Source organism: Uranotaenia lowii, chromosome 2, assembly GCF_029784155.1.
Source record: "Uranotaenia lowii strain MFRU-FL chromosome 2, ASM2978415v1, whole genome shotgun sequence".
Classification (NCBI taxonomy): domain Eukaryota; kingdom Metazoa; phylum Arthropoda; class Insecta; order Diptera; family Culicidae; genus Uranotaenia; species Uranotaenia lowii.
The window spans coordinates 221,553,732-221,574,789 of NC_073692.1; the positions used below are offsets into that span (position 1 = coordinate 221,553,732).

Consider the following 21,058-nt stretch of genomic DNA (forward strand, 5'->3'; position numbering starts at 1 on the left):
AAGATTTATAAAACTCTATAGAACAACTGATTCTCTCAGTAATGGAATATACGGCAATTTTTGATTCCAATCTGCTGCCAAAACACACCTCATTAAACTTGAGCGTATTCAACGCACACAATGATTCTTGAGGTTTTGGCAGGCGTATTCCCACTGAGAGATCGCTTTAGCTTACTATCTCTTCGGTTCCTCATCAGGTGTAAGGTCATGAACTCATTGGTGATCGTAAATTTTGAAAGGCTTCTGGAGCAAAATCTTCAAACTAGATTTATCTCTATATACCAAGTCTTCATGTCCATTGTAGATAAATCTTTCTTCATATTTTCCAACTCGCGTTTACATCCCAGATTACGACATCTCTTCTACCCAGTTTGATTTGTCTATGCAGCAGGAAATTCGTGGACTTCCGGATTCGCATCACCCACTATGGGCGATGGGCGCGCTCGCAATCCCGGTATACGATTTGTCGTGTGTTAAACAGAGAAAGCAATAGCCTTCAGTACAATTTCACTCCGATTAGCTGTCATTAAATTCTTATGGAAATCTGTGTAAGAGTAAAGAGCAAGCTTTATTCTTTTTAGCAGGCCCAAGCCCAATTGATTCCATGAAATTTTGATTTGATGTATTTTTTTTTTTGTTTCGATCGTTTTTCCATCTTTATGGCATTCGCGACTTTATCAACGTTGCAGTTGGTGGATCGTTATTGAAAAACTTATGCGGTACAACTGTGTTCGATGTTTACTCTTGGGCTCGAACTCGCGGACATCGGCTCAGGAGACAACAGACTTGCCAACTGAGCTATATCTCAAGCCCAATGGTGTAAAATAGTTTTAGGTCAATGTTTGAGAACGTCGTGACGTGACAACACGTCGTTGAAATAAATTAGGAAAATAATCGGTCCTAGATGACTACCTTGGGGCACACCGGAGGTGGCAGGGAACTGCCTGGAAAAGGTGTCACCCGTTCGAACTATCAATTTACGAACAGTTAAGTAACTGCAGAACAAGCCAAGAAGAGTACCACAAAATCCTAAGCGTTCGAGTTTTCCGATGGCAATCTCATGGTTCACCTTGTCGAATGCAGCGGACAGATCGGTATAGATTGCATCAGTTTGAGATTTGGCAGCGAAACTTTCATGCACAAAAGAAGTGAACGTTAGAAAGTTACTTGTCGTAGACGTAGAGCGTTTGGGCATGAATCCGTGCTGATGATTGGAGATCTTATTTTTGCAGGACAAAACAAAAGGATCCAAGACCACCAATTCAAATATTTTGGCAATCGAACATAAGGCAGAGATTCCAACCTTTACCTTTTAATTAACCTATCTTGTCACTTTCCTGCATCCTTTATTTTCAGCGCTTAGATTAAATTCGGTTTTGTTTGATATTGGTTATTCATCTGATATTCAAAACTAGTTTATTCGGATGTTTTTTTTATGAACACAGGAAATTACTAAGAAAACTAAATAATCTTATTTATTAAATTACCATTTTATGATTTAATTTACAAAATAAAACTTAAAGTGCAACGTAGTTTCCTTATGCAACTTACAAAAACATCGCTTATGGAGATATTAAAGTTTGGAGCATAAATGAAGGAATTTTTGACTTGACGTGACTTTTTGACCAAAAGTTGATATTATAAAAGTTTTGCCTTTCGTTTCATTATACAACTATCCAGAAAATCTACTAGCAATCATAAATTAACTGCACATACTGAATAACGTAAATTGGAAAACTTGATAAATATATGTAAAATTTTAAAGTGTTATTTGTCTGCAACATAAGGTTTTATAGTGGTTCAAACATTTGTTAGGTAAAATTAATGCAGAGTACCGTCAATCGATGAAAACAAAGTTGCGTTGTGTTTACTATGTTTAACACCAGAAGAAAAAAATGAGCTCTTTTGAATTTACGTTAACATTAAGTGAACTACGAATTTCTGTACTCAAACATGAGTATATAGTAGTAGCTCAGGTATTTTAATAAGATCGATTTCCATCCTCAATTGTCATTAAGACCGTTGAAAACTCAGTATAATCTATGTTGCGATTGCTTCTCCTTCACTGGTCTTAGATTCTCCCTTTTCCTTGATTTGCTCTTGTATCGCCTTCTTATCATCAGTGGTGTTTCCATTTCGTTCTTCCTCATTCTTGATATCTGAAAATAAAAAATATAGATTATTCTATATTTTTTATATTTTGATGTTATGGTCCAATTTACCTGCTTCGTCAACGAGTAGAAAAAGTTCTTCTTGACTCAAGTGTTTTGTCGCTTCTTCGAATCTTTTAACTTCTTCGCCAAAAGCTTCCCAAAATGGTACAGAGGAATCTGGCACAGGAAACATGGTCTATAAAAGCAAATAATACATAATTACACCAACCAATAAGCATTTTTTTTATTTAGAAGTAGCGTTATGTAGGCATTAAACTCATAAAGTTTTTTGTGTGATGTTAGTAAGCATATCCATTTCAAAATAAAACTCGCCAAGAACAATACTATTCTGAGTAATGGAAAATAAGTCCCAAAATATGCGTTACCTTGAATTGGTTATATATCTGTTCAGCTTTTGTACGGATTTGTTGTGCTTGAAAATCAAACTTGATTCTCTCTTCGTCCGCCATATTCCATGCCTTCGCATTGCCTACATATTTTCTTAAACGCTTCATCGTTTCAACGCAGTTAGGATTCTTCTTCAACATTGTTGGTGTCACTTTCAATTCTGAAAGGTAGAACCGATGTTAGTGACTTATTTGATTCCTACAATTTGTTACGGCCAATAACTTACTTTGATACTGATCCATAAGTTCGACACACTTTTCTGGATCTGCTTTTGCTAATCCCACGCAGCTCTTAATGTCCAAATTTAGTTCTACAAGTTCTCGTTCTAACTTTAAGAAATAAACTCGTTCACTTTCGATTTTGTCTAGAAAATTGAAGATGAATTAATATAAATATAATGCTAAGTTAAAGTTTTAATTAAATGTGAATAAAAATTTATGTCCTCAGAGTCAGAGGAGAGATTTGATACAAGGTCCAAAATCATCAACTTCGAGTAGTATACCAAACGATTCTTCATATACGGTCAACCTAAATCTGGTGCAAAACTTTGTATATTTTGTATAATCTTTTTCTAAATTAGGCTGGAACAAATATCAATTTCTACTTTTGTAACAACGCCCACCCCCCGCTCCCTCTCCCCCAACCCCTCTTCGAAATTTCCAAAAAACCTGAAGGGGGAAATAAATAAAATTTGAAGTATTTTACGTAAATTTCTATGAAAAAATTCAATTCAAGAAATTTGTTCCGGCCTTATTCGATTGAAATAAAATATCGATTTCGAAAAAAACGTGAAACGCGTTTGCTCGAAACTATTATTTTAACCCATGCACCCCTCTGATCCTTAGCGCTTCATCTCATAATATTTACCAAACGGATTAGGCTTTTTGGGAGAATTGATAACTGGGGCTGCTGGTGCAACGACCGGAAGTGTTTTTTCTTTCGTTGCTAAAGCCCTCTTCTTTGCTGGTGGCGAAGCAGTAACTATTTCTTCTTCCTCTCCATCCAAGAAACGTTTGGGCTTAATTTTACGCCCACTTCTGCTTACAACTTCGGGTTGATCTTTAACAGGACTGACTGCGGACAAAGGCGATGGTTCAGAAGCTTCAATCTTCGCAACCCCAGCATTGTCGTTTATGGGAGGAGCATTGGCAGTTGCCCCTTTTTTCGCTGGTGGAGAGGTGCCCTCGACAACGGCAATGGCTGCTGCAGCAGTAACATTGTTTTTCCTGCTCTTCTTGATTGTTTCTTCTTTGACGGCCTTAACACTTTCTTTCTGACTTTCGTTACCATTGCGAGTTTCATCTTTCTCAGTTTTTGTGCTGCTGTCTAAGACAGTGGAATTCGCTGAAATTCGAGATGCATTGAAAGTTGTCTGGAATCATAAAAATAAAAAGGTTTTATAATCTTTAAGCGCCCTATTTTAAAAAACAAGCAACATTGTAACTGTTTTGGTTATTTATTGGCAATACGGCACATTTTCATTTTACTTGCCTCGGTCGAGTTAATTGTTTCATCAGCCTGTGAGTCATCGGCCGCAGTTGAAGATGAGGGACCTGCAGCAAGCTGCTAAAAATAGAAAAAAAAATCGTTTTTACCAAAAAATGACATTTCTTTTAAAGAGCGCATTTTAAGGATCTTAGTAGATGATGATATTCATTTGAAGAAATTCATTTACTTAGTGTGAATTATAATGGCCTTCATTAAATTTCTAATGAAGCGCTTAGAATTAGAGGGGTAAAAATGTTTAAATGATTGTAGTTTCTAGGAAAAGCGCTTCAAAGATAGCAACTTTCTCGATTTTTCATATTATAGGAGGGTGTGTGAATCGAGAGGACAGCTTGAAATATGAAAAAAAAAGCGGGTCGAGAGGGCAGTTTAATAACCTTATCAATTGAGAATCAAGCGGGTTGAGAGGACAGCCTGAGATAAGATTTAAATATGAAGCGAGTCGAGAGGACAGTTTAAAATTCGGAAAAGCGGGTCGAAAATCGGGTCGAGAGGATCTCCTTATCAGTTGAAAATCAAGCGCGTTAAAAGGACAGAGTGAAATAAGACTGAACTTTGAAGCGTGTCGAGAGGACGGCTCAAATAAATAGTTCAAATTTAAAGCGAGTTATAAACAAACTCAGAATTGTGGGAAAAAAATTGGAAAAGACTGTTTTCCCATTGAAGGAAGAGTGAAGAATGGGATGAGGAATCATGTAGATTAAAAAATCTGCTTAAGTTAAGAACGAAACATGAAGGGGCAACTCGAATGAATTATTTAAATTTCAAGTGAGTGGACTACTTGACAATGAGTTGGGAAGACAGCTTTCAGGGCTGGTAGCGGTTTGACAATGAAATAGTAGGGACTTTAGTGACCAAAATTTGAAAAAAAGTGACCAAATAGTGACTTTGAGGACCGAAAAAAGTGACCAAATAGTGACTATGTAGAACGAAAAAATAACTTTGAAGTACAAAAAATGTGACCAGTCAGGCCCGTGCGATGGACCCTTCCGGGGGGGTTTTCAAAATTCAAATTTAGATAAAACTAGCTGACCCGGTAAACTTCGTTTTACCCGTTACTTAATAAATCGTTGGAAAATGTTTGCAGTTCTTTAAATTCTTCGTGCTCGTAAATTAGTTTTCATGAAAATCGTCTTCAAGTTGTTCGAGTTTTGTCTCGTTTCTAGTTGATTTCGTATAGAAGCCCCTCTAACATAAAAAGTAATAATCTCGAAACTATTATACAAACCATCTCTGACCTGAAAAACAATCGGATTCCAATTTTCATAATTTTGTATAGGGACCCCACTTCCATAAAAAGTGAGATTCTTGAAACTATTATACAAACCATCTCTGACCCAAAAAACCCTGGGATACCAAATTTCACTTCATTCCGACTGACCATTCATACGTGATGGTGTTACAAAGAAAACGGCTCCATTTTTATATATGAGATGTGATAAAGATATAACTTTGTATGAGGACCCCCCTTTCATAAAAAGTGAGATTCTTGAAACTATTATACAAACCATCTCTGACCCGAAAAACCCTCAGATACTAAATTTCACTTAATTCCGACCAACCATTTGTACGTGATGTTGTTACAAAGAAAACGCCTCCATTTTTATATATAAGACTAGCAGACCCGGTAAACTTCGTCTTACCATGTTAAACTTGGCGTCTATTTCCATTTTTTATTCGCTGTTTAACTTCAAAAAGCATCAAATCTTGAGTTGTTAATCGTCTCGCTTTCTTGAACATGTCCTAGTTTTTTCCCATATCCAACTTTTCCGTTTGCTTGAATTGTCCCGCTTCATTATATCGGAATCAAATCTAAGAATTTTAACTCAATTCTATGGGTTTTTTCATAAATTATCAAAAAATTTGCTCCAATCAATCTAACATGCATCTTACATGAATGTTTTTCATTTACATTTCTTTGATTCGGATGCTTTGAATATTGCCGAATTGGTATCAGGTATCAGCTTCCCGTTGCAAATTCGATTTTTTCAGCACTCAACGTAACCATTAAACTTGGTAAGCCTTATGCTAAAAGAAATCCATTCTTTGTAACTTGTTCCATTTATAACATATGTTGATTATATCTATTTTTCATTTATTGTATACCATTTAGTTGATTTACTCCGCTTTGCTCAAGATCACTTTAAGGTTGAAACTGAAATCAAAAATTTTTCATTTATTGGAATATATTGCATATGAAACTTTATGGAAGAAGAATTTTGAATATTGGGACAATTTTTGGAGTATTTGCCCAATATTCTGCTTAGCGCAGCACTTTTAGCTTCCGACAGCTTTGGATGGTACATTTTTTAGAACTGAAAAAATAAAAAACTAATGATTTACATTTAATGATTGATATTTTACAAACCATTTTTAAGCAGCTTGCTGTTCACTATCCTCACCCTTGGAAGCAGTGGTTGTTAATATCCATATTTTCATCAAAACCACGTCCAAAAAAAAGTTCGCCCTTTTTTTTATTTGTCGGAGCAAAAATTGCAAAATTTGTTCCATAAAATATTAACTTGATTTATTGGTTCAATGTTCAAAGGAATTTAATTTGGTTTTGAAAGGTGGAAAAAATATGTTTAAATTTTTTGTTATTAACAGTGTTGAAGGTGATTTGCAATTTCATTTAAGATTATGTGATATTTTCAAGATTTAATAACATTTAATTGGAATGCAGATTTTAAAAATTTAATTACATAAAAAGAACTTATCTGTTAAGGCTACGATGATTTCATGTGTTCATTCTATTTTCTAGAAATTTTCATGTAAATTTACCTCGAAACCTTTAACATTTAAGTGTCTTTCTTTATTATACAATGTTATTTTTATTAAAGAAACATCGGGGCAAGTGCAAATGGATATCATCACAGTTCAACTTTCATATTCTTTCAAAATGAAAAAGAAAGAATTTAAAATGAATTTAATACTTGTTCCTGTTTGCCTTTTTTATCACCTTTCATTGATATATCTGCAGTTTTTCTCCAGAATAAAATAATTCTTGGTACTTCAATTTTTCTGAATACTGTTTAACCAAAAGACCTTCATTTACGAAGACATTTATTAGTTTTTGAATATCCGCTTCAGATTTTACACTCGGGATACCCTTTCTGACTAATTTAGAGAAAAATTGGTAGGTATATGTTTCATGGCTAATAGCGCATTTTGAAATGACCTTGTGAAATGATAGGAGTTAATATTATTTTCAACACTTTCAGGTCATCATAAAAAGTTATCAAAAAAATTCTGCTTCTGCTATCAAAAAAATTTTACTTCTGGAATAACAATCACAAAAAAAATTCAACAAAAACGCGAATCTAAAGTCTTTTCTATGTAGCCAAAATATGTTCAACAAAAACACACGTTTATGTTAAGTACGTACTTAAATTCTGTGTAAACAAACAGGGAACCTGTATACAGTTTTTCGGTGAGAGATTTGAAAAAAGTTAAGTTTATTTAGTCAGATTGTTTATGTGGGCCCAACCATTTATAAATTAAGAAATCATGCATACATTTTTTGTAAATGTTGAAGGTTTGCACTTCTTTACATTCGGCCTTTAAATAAACATCAATCCTATATAATCCATTTTAAAGGAAAGGCTCTTGTTCAGTTCATGTGTCTGTTCATTTTCAACGGATTTTGTAGTTGTTCTGTTAATTTAAAGGCGCTTGGGCTTGATACAACTTCAGAAAACCACATTTGTACATGTTCGAAAAATGTTTCTAGGCGTATTGGATTATAAACCAAATCTTTCGACTTTTCTTTTTTCAAATGTCCGTAAAGTGTCATACCATTATTTCATATGCATCAGTACTAAATTCATATTTTTCAGACCAAAATTCCTTCTTTAAATAACACGAATTAAAGTTTTTTTTTTTTAAATCAAATGGTTTTGATTTGATCGGCAAAATATCAATTTGGGTCACATCAAGGCGTCATTCATTACTATGTGCTGTACAAATGATATAGGAATCAAGAAGAAAAAAAAACACATCTAGGCTTCATATGGCCACCACATGCATTGAAATTATGCTTGGTTGAAAAATGCGCGCCCAAATATTCCCACTAATCACAATCAGTATGCTATGCCATGGTTACTACCCTCTCTCGACGTTTGCTCGCGACGCCTCGACCATGGAGACGAAATACAAACCGCCCGGCGCCCAAAGGAAAAAAAATCTCGAAAAAATGGAAGCCATGACTTTTATTTCATTCAAATTATAACAAATTTTTTTATTACGGACAATTGATGCGACTTTTTGTTATTTTTATTCGATATAAACCGATTCGCATGCCTACAGAATATTCTAAAAATAATTTCATTTGAATCGTTTCGGTCGTTTCGGAGGAGTAGTACTACAAACACCGTTACAAGAGAATTTTATATAATAGATTAATAACAATACCAAAAATAAACAATTGAAAAGGAAAGGGTTTTCTTACACCATTTGTCAGTCATGTTCAACACAAAAACTAAAAAAATGAATGATAAACAAAATTTTGGAAACATATTACAATGAATGTTTCAAATTTTCGATAAGTCAAGAAAGTAAGAAATAAATTAGTTTCAAAAGAATTTCTTAGCAAATTTAAAATTAAAAAATATCTGAATTCTAAAATAAATGTCAAATCTTGTACAAAACTTAGCATGAATAGATGTTAGGAAAATGATAATAATTGTTAATTTTTATCCATCTAAATTTGGAATTCTTTTCCTCATTTTTAACTGAAAGTTTAGTGAGAAATTCCGCTGTAATTTTTTAATTTGAACAAAAAATATTTAATCACGATTCAAAATGTAAATTACCGATTACTGAATAAGAAATGAATTTTGAACAGAATTTATTCAATGTATGATGTTTTAATTTAATTTTATAAAAAGAAGAATATATTTATAATTATTTTAAAAGTGCCAGTTATAGAAGCCAGACATAAAAACTTTAATAAAGTAAAATCCTCCATGTTCAACTACACTGACAAAGAAATGTTAGAAAATGAGTAATTATGTGAATGATAAAAACTGATAAAAAATTAAAAATAATGAGTTCAAAACTTTTGTTATTGATACTGCGTATTAAAATTTATTTTGAAAGTTGCTACTTATTTTCCAAACTTTTTAGATTAATTTAAAAATCATGATCGATCCAAAAATATGATTTCATATAAAAAATATTAATAAAAAGTTTTTAAAGTTTCAATCGCAGGTTTTTAAGCTTTGAATTACAAGCTCTGAGTATTTTGTCTCTTTTGATTAAAATATTGGGTCCTGAAAAGAACAGAAGGTTGAAATTATGTTTTTTTTATTTAAAATTTGGAGTTAAAGGTTTATGGTTGAAGAACACGAAAATTTAGAATTTAAAAACAAGGAAACAATTGTTAAAAATATGTCTTAAAAATTTAAAAAGTTTGATTAAAAAAAATCCGGCAAGTTGATTTTAAAATTGAAAAAAAACTGTACAATAAAATTCGGTAGATTTATTTAAAAAATTGAAAAAACAGTATGGAAATAAAAAAGATTAGTTTTTAAAAACATTTCAGGAAGAGTTTTTTCAATAAACATGTTTCATCATAACCATTTTGGTGCTTATTTTTTCAATTATTGATTTGGTAAATAGTGTCCTCAACTAGAAATTTTGTCAAATTCGGCCATTTAGTTTTGGTAATAAAGAGTTTATTACTAGTAAAATTGATAGATATCTGATTATGAAAAAATGTCATTAGAAGTATTTTTGACATCACAGCAGAAAGTGTAAAAAAACTTGATTCTATTTAAAGCTCATTAATTCATATAAAACTTTTATTTCTAAATAATATGTTTTTGATTTAAGTTTTTGTAAAAAGAAAGTGCAGAAACTTCTCTAAAAATTTTAAATTATTTTCATTTCAATAACAAACCCACCGTACGAGGAAAGGTGTGCTCTGATATGTCTAACCTCACTCGAAAAGCGGCGCGTCGAACTGCAGCAAGGTTTTATATTCGACACATTGACCAACCGTATTGACTGTGCTTACATTCTACAACGTGTTAACATTTATGTACCAACGAGAACACTTCGACAACGTCAGTTTCTTTCAATTCCTCACCACCGTACTGCCTATGTCCAAAACCACCCTATTGACAAGTGTTGTGAACTTTTTAATTTAGTGTATAATTTGTTTAATTTTAATATGTGCAAACGTCGTTTTAAAATAGGCTTAAGAAAAATTTCCTAGTTTTTAAGTCATCAGTCTGTACGGTAATTAAACCAAAGACGAAATGAATAATAATAAATATAAAAGCTGATAGAAATATTGCATACATATTTAGATTCGGGGAACCAAAATTAGTTGAAATTACCGTTTAAATTCATTGCACCTAAAAAAAATGTAATTTTTGTGGCCTTGTGTAAATTTTTACAACCCTTTTTTTAAGTATTTAGAAGAACAAAAACACATAATAAAATTGAGTCTGAAATTGTTTTTTAAAGAATATTTCATATCATCATAACATTTGTTATGACATAGAAGATTTTTTTTCATAAAAAAATGGTTCGTTTCAATCTCAATCTTAGTTACACTTCTTAATAAAAACCCATTCTAACTAAAGACGAGATAGGGTTTTTGTATATCAAGTTTTGAGTTCCAATACAAAAGGTTGATTGAACTAAAAACTAGAATCTACAATCAAAGTTAGTTTCAATTCACGAACGTCAAATAATGTCTTAGATCGAAATGTCTCAAGCCAAGGATGATTCATGCCGAAATTCCGCCGGAGGCGAAAAAAATTTCTGACTGACTGATCAAGTAATTTACCGTTACTACCGTCAATATTAACACGCGCAATTCAAATTACTCTTTCATTGGTTTATTATCGGTGAAAAAAGTGACTTTTGGTGATAAAAGTGACCATTTTTCGGAAAATAGTGACTTTAGTGACCAAATGATGAAAAAAGTGACTTTTTAGTGACTGACCCAAAAAAAGTGACCAAGTCACTAAAAAGTGACTCGCTACCAGCCCTGAGCTTTGGTATCTGATCAAATTTATAATAAAGCAATTTGGGGAGGCAACTTTTAATAAAAGAGGGCAACGACCCATGACAAGGACAGCTTTAACAAATTGTTTAAAATTTCAAGTGCGTTGAGAAATTGACAAATTGGAAAAAAAGTAGAGTGAACAGTGACGCAAGTCGGGGGACTGCTTTGATTAATTGTTTTAAATTCAAAATTGCGAGGACAGCTTAAAAATGAAAAAAATAAAACGCATCGAGAGGATAGCCCAAAAATCTCACCATTGTGTTAACCAAGCCGACTAAAAGTCATCATTTACACCAAGTGGGCAGCTTAAATTAGTACGGCAAGTTTAATAAAAAAGAAACCTTTAAGTTTGAGAAAATTAAAATAGTGATAATCATAAAAATTTGAGAAAACACCTTTGAAATTCAAATATAAACGAGATAATGGCTAAGAGTTTGAAAGAGAGAGACCCTGAAATAAGATGAGAAAAAACGGGAATGGTGTTTGAATTGAAATATGATAATTCCCCACATGATCAAATATCATACAACTTATCGTCAATATTATTCTATTCTGATGATATGAATAATGACTATTCAAGTGATCGTTCTAAAATCTTCCAATTTTTGAATAAATTTTCTATTTTTCAAGTGTCTTCGCTTGAAATGATACAAAAATATTTTTGAAAAATACCAGTAATAATCCTTAAAACAAAACTCGGAATGCATCAGTGTGTCTTTACTGGCTTCAAAACAAATAAAAATGGCGCGTGTTTGGCTAGCGAAAACGAAGGAATCTGTTTTATTTGGCAAATCCTCAGCTAAAATGTAAGTTTAAAGCAATTACGTTTTCCATTAACTATTTTTTAATTGTTTCAATTTTTTCAGTGGCCCTTATTCTGCGCCTCGAGTGACGTGACGATAGTAGAGTCACCCAAGTCACTCTATTCCAGCAGTCGGTTTAGGTGAGGATTGTCACTTCGGATGAACTTAGTGAGTTCTTATCCTATTCTCGTAGTCACCGTGGGTGAGAATCGTCGCATTCGGGTGACGATTTTAGGTGACAATTGTCGGTACCTTTTCAGGTGGTGACGAGATGGAAATGAAATGAAAAATTACGAAAATTACAGTAAACCGGAGTTGTTAGTTGTTAGAAATCAATCAAAAAATATATCCAGCATGTTTTAAAGCTTTCAATTATCTATCAATTTTTAAACGACGAAAATTTCTTTTTATAAACGTGTTGGAGTTGAGGGGTTTTTTAGGGATTTCTGCTCAATTTGGCTGAATTAAATTTCAAACTGTTTGTTACCGATAAGTTTTTTTTGTAACATCTTTATTTGGTTCATACCTTTACGATTTAAGGTGACAATTGGCGGTACCTTCTAGGTGATGACGAGTAAGAAAAAAAAAGAAATATAACGAAAATTACTGTAAAGCGGAGTTGTTAGAAATTCAATCGAAATGGTAGGTTGCAAAGAATCAGTTATAAATTCAATTTAAAACCGAATTGTGGGTTCAGAATTAACTTGAATTGCTGAATTGAAACGGCAATCGGATCTGACAATCAACAAAAAAAAATTATGGTTAAAAAGTGAGAATTGCCGGTATGGTTTCCGGTAATGACGAGGTAGAAACTTAATCAAATTTTCGCATCCACTACAAACTGCCAACCAATGCTGCCCTCTGGTGCTGCTGCAGCCTTGTTGACTTCGATACCAGTGCTCGGCATTCCATAATCCCTATGCTCTATTGGCGACTGGGCTGTGGGCTTATGATTTCCGGCATGTCACGGTGATAACCTCAGGGAAAGCACCTAGATCGGCAGCACCAACTGAAAACAAAAAAAATCACGTTAATCGCTTATATCGTGTAATTTGTGTAATGACACAAATTCCGGAAGCTGTTCTGGCCAAGCGGTATACAAAAGAAAAATCACCTTACTTACTTGAATCCGCCTGTTGGACACCTGTTGGTTGCAGCAGCAGCTGTCGATTGTTATTTGTTCCTTCTTGTTGGAGTTTCCGGTTTCAGCTTTCTCCACTTAGGACGCACAAAAATGCCCGTTTTTTCTCTTAAGTTGCTTGCTGTCACCTTATGACTCGTTGGTGGCCTTTTGCGAACCGGAATTATCACTAACCGCTTTAAAAATCAGTTTGGAAAACTCGAAGCGCGAACGAAAACAAATCAATACAGAACAAATTCTACCATTGTGTTCATTCAGTCACTCACCTCTGTCACTTCACCCACATCGACTCCGGGAATAAGGTGACAAAACTCACGGTGACTCCGAGGTGAGGTGACAAGCGTCACGTCACGCGCGGCGCAGAATAAGGGCCAGTAATAAACAACCCTACAATCCTGTGGTGCAGGTTTGATGGTTCGGAAGGAGAATTTGACGGTCGAGACATTCGCGGCAACAGCAGCACATAATCCGCAGACTTCCGTCGGAAAAAATCCCCCACCCTGCCGTAAAAACAACGGAGCGGTTTATGGGCCGCATAGAATGTTCGCAGCAGCTGTGCCCGGGGAAAATTATAATAATTGATTATTGGGTTTGAAAGAAACTCAGTAGCGGTACTGGAGATAGCATCGGCACCGGATTTCCGAATTGAAAGTGCGTGGCTGCGAATGGTTTTCCACGCTGCTGGACAACCAAAGGTTTATTACGACTGATGTGAGTTAAATTTTCTAATAATTTAGCATTACGTTATTTTGAATTATGGTTGTATTTTGTATCTATAGATGGTCAGTCGCAGGAGATTTTACGTTCGAACAGTGGCTGATGCAAGGAGAAATGCACATCTTCATCGAGCTGTACGTTCGATTACTGAATTCCTGGTGTGAATGCAATGCAATCTGCAAAGGTAAACCAATAATAGGCTTCGAAAGCTTTTGCTTATACTGTATTTGTTTTCTCCACTCGTGGAGTGTTCCACCGTACCCGATAAAAACAAACACAAATCGTCGCCAGTGTATTGCTATCTCACTCACTCACACGCTCTCTCGCAACACTGGTAAAATTATCGGTGGGCCACCGTCCGTAAGCAGAACTCCGACAGGTCAAAACCAGTGCAACACCGTCCGAATAAACCAGAGGACTGAACCAGCTGTCAAATCGCATACAAACGAACCGTACCAAATATTTGGTACCAGAACGTCAGTATGGTTCCCGAAATTAAACACTTCACCCCATAACAGACTCGAAATAGGGTAACATTTTGATTGCCAAACGCATCTGTTGTTGTCATACTGCAAATTTAGAATCAATTTTTACAAGGATTATGCTGAAAACTCTGCATTTTGTGCCCAACCATAATTTATAAATATGACCAAAGATCCCTTTGATTGACATTCTCGAGCCGCAGATATCATTTTAAGGATTATTAAAAAATTGACTCTGTCTGAAATTGTTGCAATGAAGACGGCCATGTTCCCCACTACGTGTTTCACTCGTTTCAATTTTCTTCTTCCTGCGGGTTTCTTGACCGAAAACTTGGTACGGAAATGTTTGCTTTCTTCAGCCCTTTGGAATAAACAAACAGTTTGACAGCACCTAGTGGTGCACCAGTGCAACACTAGTGCAACACTCGGCATAAACAAATACGGTATTAGTAGTACAAAGAAGATCGCATACACTTTGCATTTGTATTGTGGGCAAGGGTGTCAAGTGTCCTGATTTTTCAGGATTTGTCCTGATTTTCGAGAGGCCGTCCTGATTTTTCCAAAACGCTTGAATTGTAATGATTTTTAAAAATGGCCTTCAAAATGTCCTGATTTTTTTAAAAGTATCCTATTTTTTTGTGCCGTTTAAATAGCTCGGGAAGCTGACGCTGGAAATGAAAATTAGAGATAGTTTTTGGAGAAGAAAATTTTAAAGTTTAGAGTAGGCAGCGTAGAATAGTAAGCGATCATGAAACGTTGGTTAGACTAACGAGCCTATAGTAAACAAAGAGACGAAATGTCACGATTGGAAATTTTGATTTTCTGTCAGTGTCATTCCAATCGAGCAAAACCAAGCAGTCGTAAAGGCAGCCCCACAGTAGGGTTGCATGCTCATTATTTCAAAAGGGATCAGATTGCGCTTCTTTGTTTACTATAGTTTCTTTAGGTTAGACCATCATGCACTTCATTATATCCATTCCGGCTGGATAAGGACAGAATGCAGTTCAAGATAATAAACCAACCCCTCCTGATACCAGTTGGAGGAAGGACAAGGGTGGGTTCGAGACTGGCCTCTACTAACTCCCCAAGCATCTCGTCGGCAACTTATGGGATTCGAACACGAAAGTTTTTCTTGTCGATAACGGGAATCGAACCCAGTACGCCTGGGTTACCAGACTCGCGCCAAGCTGTCCGCTAGACCACATCAGCGCTACGATTTAAAAATATCTAAATTATAACTAAATTTATTGTTAAATGATGAGAACATCAAACAAATCTTTAATAAAATAGTTAAACCAATGATGATCTTCGGTTCAAATTATATTTAAATGGTGTTCTTCGATATTAACAGTTTTTGCTGTCCGGTCAAAGATAATTTCTCTCAAGTTTTTTTTAAACAAATGTTTCTTTCTGGTTTGCCAAATGACCATTATGCCAAACGGCTTTATGCCAAATGACTTTAGGCCAAACGGCGTAGGACCACCCCATATACCCCATAAGTGCTTAAAAGCAAATTTCGAGATAACACGATTATAAGTTGCTGTGTTTGGCCATTTTCCATACATTTTTTGAAAATTTGTGTTTTCCTTCCGATATGTATGAAAAATCACCAAATATAGTTTGAAATATGAAGATGCCAAACAACATTATTGATTCAAAATCGATCATTATTTCACTTATAACCCTCTGGCTCTAAGGGCCTCATATATCGAAGTCGAAGTGAAAAATTAATTGGATTTTACACTATCTTACCTCAATTGGACTCGGGTCTTCACCATTCAGTGCTGATTCTATTTGCTCGATGGCTTCCTTGAATCCTTTGCGTTTCAATATCTTATCGGTAGCATATTTAGCTTTGGTTTCACGATACGCAAACAAATCTTCCAATTTTATATTAGCACTGAAAAAAAAACAAATCTGTGGTTACGAATCATTCATTTCTGGGAGAACCAAGAGAAGAGGAATCCATCTTAGATTTTTATTTTATGCCTTCCTCTTCCCTACAGGCTGCACGGAAGCAACGGTTTCCCAACGTAGAACTCTTGAGGCTATACCTATTCCGATACTTACGTTTCGCCTGTTCCGTAGAAATACACGTTGTATTTATTTTTTTCGATTTTCATTATCTGTAAAATAGAACATATTAAATGCACGCTGTTAGCAAAGCAAAGCCGTCAACTTAAACATTATTTTCACTCACCTTAGCAGGCCAAGGCGGGTAACCTTTAACTTTGGCAAACACCAAGTCTCCCAAAACGAACGACTTTTTGGAAGCAACCATCGCGAAATCGAATTTCAAAGCCGATCTTATATTCGATTTAAAATCGTCCAGAATCAAATAACAGGGATTTCACTAAAATATAGCCAAAACCGTCCACTCTACTTTTCTAGCTGGCGAATGATGCGCTTCTTTTTTTTGCTTGCCGATTAGAAAAATGGAAAAATTGGAGCTGGATGCGGAGAGATGGGCGATGGGCGCGCTCGCGGTCCCGGTATACGATTTCTCGTGTGCTAAACAGAGAGAGAAATAGCCTTCACTCCAATTTCACTCCGATTAGCTGTCATTCTTATGGAAATCTGTGTAAGAGTAAAGAGCAGGCTTTATTCTTTTTAGCAGGCCCAATCCCAATTGAATAAACCGAATAAATGACGTATAATAGTCTTTTTCGTCTCATGTGCATATAAGGGATATTACTATTTGCTGCATGGGCTGAATTTCTCTTCACACGCTATAAAATAATCTTCATTTCAAATGTTACCTCATCCGCCATATTGGTTGGCAGATTTCCAGAATTATGACGTAGTTGTTATGAAAAATAGCGAGCATTGTATTAATCGCAGCGCACTAAATTGGACTGCGCACCCATGACTGCGACATTTGTGCGAACTTGCACATTCGTGCGACCTGTCAAATCAGTGTAAAATCTGTTGGAGTTCTACACGCTAACCTCTTTTCAGACAACCCTTGTACGGATTACTGCGACTGCAAAACATTGCTCGAAATCCAATTTTCAATGAAAGAGATAATATTGAATTCTACAGTTTTTCCTTAAAAAATATTTTTGATGCCAGTAATTTGTACGCCACTGTCCTCAAATGCATAAATTTGACTTCCCAGATTTATGAGCTTCTTCAAAAAATACGATTTGGTTTGTGGTTCTGCATAAAATGCGAATTAACCTCGGAAATATCTAAATTTTGGTGGAAATTGTAATTACTGGAAACTATTTCCAAGCATATTGTGAGCTTAAAAATGGAAAATATAACAAGAAGACTCATCTAATAGTCCTAATAAATCATTTAACACGCAAATTTCGAGTTCATAATCAGTGAAATATTTAATTATTAAATCATCTTTTCTCGTTATTATTTTCTTATTCGATCTTTTGAATGATTCCAAGCTCTTTATTCGATATATTTCATACTGAAATCAATTTTTTCAACACTAACTTTAGTTCCTTAACACTAATTACTGAACTTTTTTATGCAAATGATGAAAAACGTAGATTTATTTTTTTTTCTATGGAATGTATGAAGAATTTCATAACAACTACGTCATCATGCTCGGTGTGGGGGTACGTTCACACATGATTACGGTACCCTATAATTCAAATACTCTGTCTTCATTTAATATTACCTGAACTCCTTTAGACATGTTTTACATTAATTAAATATAAAATTTTGATGAATAAAAAATAATGCTGTGAGTTAATTTATGTAAACTGTGGTAGATATGCCCTGAGTGTAGTAAAAATGTTAATTAAAAATGGTTAAAATAAATTCCTATTTCCCATGTAATCAGTCTTAAATACGAATTTCAAAAACATTGCTAGCAGAGATATGATCCCACGCCCTCTAACGCCCCGGAGGCTAACCACTAGACCACCAGTGAACGGAAACGGAATGAATTTGTGTAGAATGTATGTGTGGCAGATTTCAATTTAACTCACAAAAACTTACGGCCCGTTCGTAAATTGATTTTTTTGGGTGTCGCATCAGTCGATTGATTTGTTTGGTAGATGTCAAATCACTTTCCATATGCTTTTGCATACGTTTGTTTGGAATTTACGAACGCCAGCATCGATAAAAAAATCACTTCGATAGAAAAAATCAATTTACGAACACGCCGTTAGAAATTTGACAGTTGGACTGACAGTAAACTGTCATAAATTCACGGTTAAAAATAGTCAGATAGAATAATAATTGACTGGGAAAGTAACTCACTCGTATACTCTCACTGCCGCGTTTGCTCTAATAAATGTTTTAGCCAGGGGACTGAGATAAACGGAGAATCATCGTCAATGATCACACAAATTGTGAAGCCAATGATTGAATTTGTGGTAATTTGTTGCAATTTGTTAGGGAAAAAGAGAAGGTTTGAGTTAAAATGAGAGAAACCAGTGCTCAGTAGACCGCTGCAGGCTTTGTATAGGAAATCTGAAATTTATAAGTTATCACAACTCCCATACCATTTTTTGACGGAATTTCCACACACAAAAATCTCCGTAAAGTTTGGAAGCGATACATTGAGTCCTGATTTAGCGCAACGAGTTTTAATTTTGTATGGAGAATTACATGGGGAATCAATTTTTTTTATTCAAAAATCGCTACAGATTTACAGAAACATCGGAAAAATAAAGAAAAGGCTGTATACTATTCCTCGAGTTAATATCTACAAATGATGTGAAGGTACTATGATGCTTAGTTGTAACACAACAAAGATATTTGGAATTTAGAAAAGATTTATAAAAAACTCAGACGAGTTTACTTCACTCATGGCATCGCTGACTGAAAACTTGCATGCAAGTTATTCCTTCCCAGATCGAAGAAACAGTCCCGAATCGGCCCGAAATCGGTCAGAAATTAGTCCAAAGTCAGTCCGTTTAACATGTGAAGATTTATAATGTTGAATTCTTCATAAACTAGTTTAGTAACTTTACTTTACACTATGGTGGTGTTATTTAGAGAAAAAGCACCATTTTTACAGTGAAAAAAATCATAACTTATATAATTTTCAATCGATTTCGGTAAAAAAACCTCTTGAATCATTTGTTTTCACTGATTCACAGAATCCACAGGAAATGATTTTTTTTCAAATGTTAAAATCAGGTCCAAAACCATAACTAAAGTTGATTTTTCTAAAAAAAAATGCGTTATTTATCGTGTTTTCTATCATTAATTCACAAATACTGTGTGTATTGTGTTAAATTTACCCAAAAATGAAGTTCAGATGATCAATTGCAAATTTAACACTAAACATACCGACATTTTTTTATATATATTCATACCGCGAGCAGTCATATCTTTTCCGCTAAAACTCTCTTGTTTATTTACCGATTTCTACAAAGTTTATAGTTTTGGAAAGCTCGTAATGTGACTCAAATACGGTTATTCAAAGTTGAAGAAAAAAAATCGAAAAACAGGCTTCGGGAAAAAGGCTTTAAATCAGTTATTAACTACTCGAAAAAAAAATTCCCTTAGTGCCTGAGAACGCTGAAGTTAGAAGCTATATGTTACACATATGGAAATATTTTTTGAAATTTTCTTAAGATCATGGCCACTAAAAATGTGAAAAAGTGGTGTAAAAATCGTAATTTTTATTAAATCAACCGCCAAAGCTGTTCTCGTTACAGTAGAAAATACTAGTAAAGTAAACTGGAAATTTGACGTAATTGACATTTTGGCATCTTTAGATTTCTAAAACACAGAATTTTTGACGACTTTTCAAAGGTAGCTGTTTCTTTTTTTGCAATCTGCCTTTTCTGAGACTATTTTAGCACCTAGATTTGGCTTTGCACTGGAGCGCAGCGTTCTCAGGCACTAAGTGAAATTCTTTCCGAGTACCTAATAACTTAATAACTGATTTATAGCCTTTTTCCGAAGCCTGTTTTTCGATTTTTTTTCTTTGACTTTGAATATCTTTGAGAAAAATAATTGTATCTAAATTTTGTTTGAAAATCGTTTTTGAGTCACATTACGAGTTTTCCAAAACTATAAACTTTGTAGAAATCGGTCGAGAAACAAGAGAGTTTTAGGGTAAAGTGTTTGCCGTCATTTGATCGCTCGCGGTATGCAAAGGTATACCACATGCGTAACTTAATCTTATTTTTCAACTTGGTTGTGAATTTCGGGATCGTTTCACCACATCTATCACCCAAGGTTGCCGAAATAAATTCTGTGTTTTTGAGAAAAATAATTCTGACTTTCTGTGACTTTACCCAAAAATTCTGTGATGGATTTCTGTGATGCTGTTTCCTCGAATTTCATAGAAAATTCATGATAAATTTGGTCTTTTTCACATTTTAGTTGGGCAAAATAAATTCCCATTACCAATCTTATCATACTTTTCTAATTCAAAGTAAGAAATCTAAATTTGATACTGTCCAAAAAAATTATAATTGTGGAAATCCATTCAAAATTCAAAAATTCTGTGAAATCTGTGAAAATTTCAAAATTCTGTGTTCTGTGACACAGATTCTGTGATGAAAATTTGCTCAAAATTCTGTGAAATTACAGATTTTTCTGTGATTTCGGCAACCTTGCTATCACCGTGTATCTCCAATAATCTCAAAAAGTTTGTATCTTACTTTCTACATAGTGCTGCAGTTTTTTTTCTATCTGCGTTACCCGATTAAAAACGCCTTTGTGTATGCCACGCATTAGCTTGTATTCAAGAATTCATCTAGGAATATTGCATGCAAGTTCAGGTTTCCAGTGCTGCTGACAGTTTTGACTGTTGATCTACTATGAATGATTTTTTTTTTACAGATTGCTTTAACTTTTTTCTGGTAGCATCTAGCTGAAAGTAACCTTAGTAAAAATTGAAGTTT

The 21,058-nt window shown here is 34.4% G+C and overlaps 1 protein-coding gene across 2 annotated transcripts; it reads right to left on the reverse strand.

Moving 5' to 3' along the window:
- Positions 1–1,449: 1,449 nt before the first annotated feature.
- On the reverse strand, positions 1,450–16,813 carry LOC129749286 (PC4 and SFRS1-interacting protein-like). Of its 2 annotated transcripts, none has more exons than XM_055744236.1 (9): positions 16,429–16,813; positions 16,299–16,354; positions 15,981–16,128; positions 4,053–4,124; positions 3,429–3,933; positions 2,788–2,925; positions 2,540–2,721; positions 2,223–2,349; positions 1,450–2,159 (listed from the first exon to the last, which is right to left on the reverse strand). In XM_055744236.1, exons 1-9 carry the CDS (start codon positions 16,507–16,509, stop codon positions 2,041–2,043), a joined length of 1,428 nt encoding a protein of 475 aa, XP_055600211.1. In that variant the 5' UTR covers positions 16,510–16,813; the 3' UTR covers positions 1,450–2,040. The 2 variants fall into 2 exon arrangements, with proteins under 2 accessions (XP_055600211.1, XP_055600210.1); XM_055744235.1 differs by having other exon boundaries at positions 4,053–4,127; positions 16,429–16,810.
- Positions 16,814–21,058: the final 4,245 nt, after the last annotated feature.

Coding starts and splice junctions, on each gene's coding strand:
- LOC129749286 (XM_055744235.1), bottom strand. CDS start 16,509: ATGGTTGCTTCCAAAAAGTCGTTCGTTTTGGGAGACTTGGTGTTTGCC. Junction 2,926..3,428: donor CAAAAAGCCTAATCCGTTTG/GTAAATATTATG, acceptor TCAATTTTCTAG/ACAAAATCGAAAGTGAACGA. Junction 2,160..2,222: donor TCTACTCGTTGACGAAGCAG/GTAAATTGGACC, acceptor TTTTATTTTCAG/ATATCAAGAATGAGGAAGAA.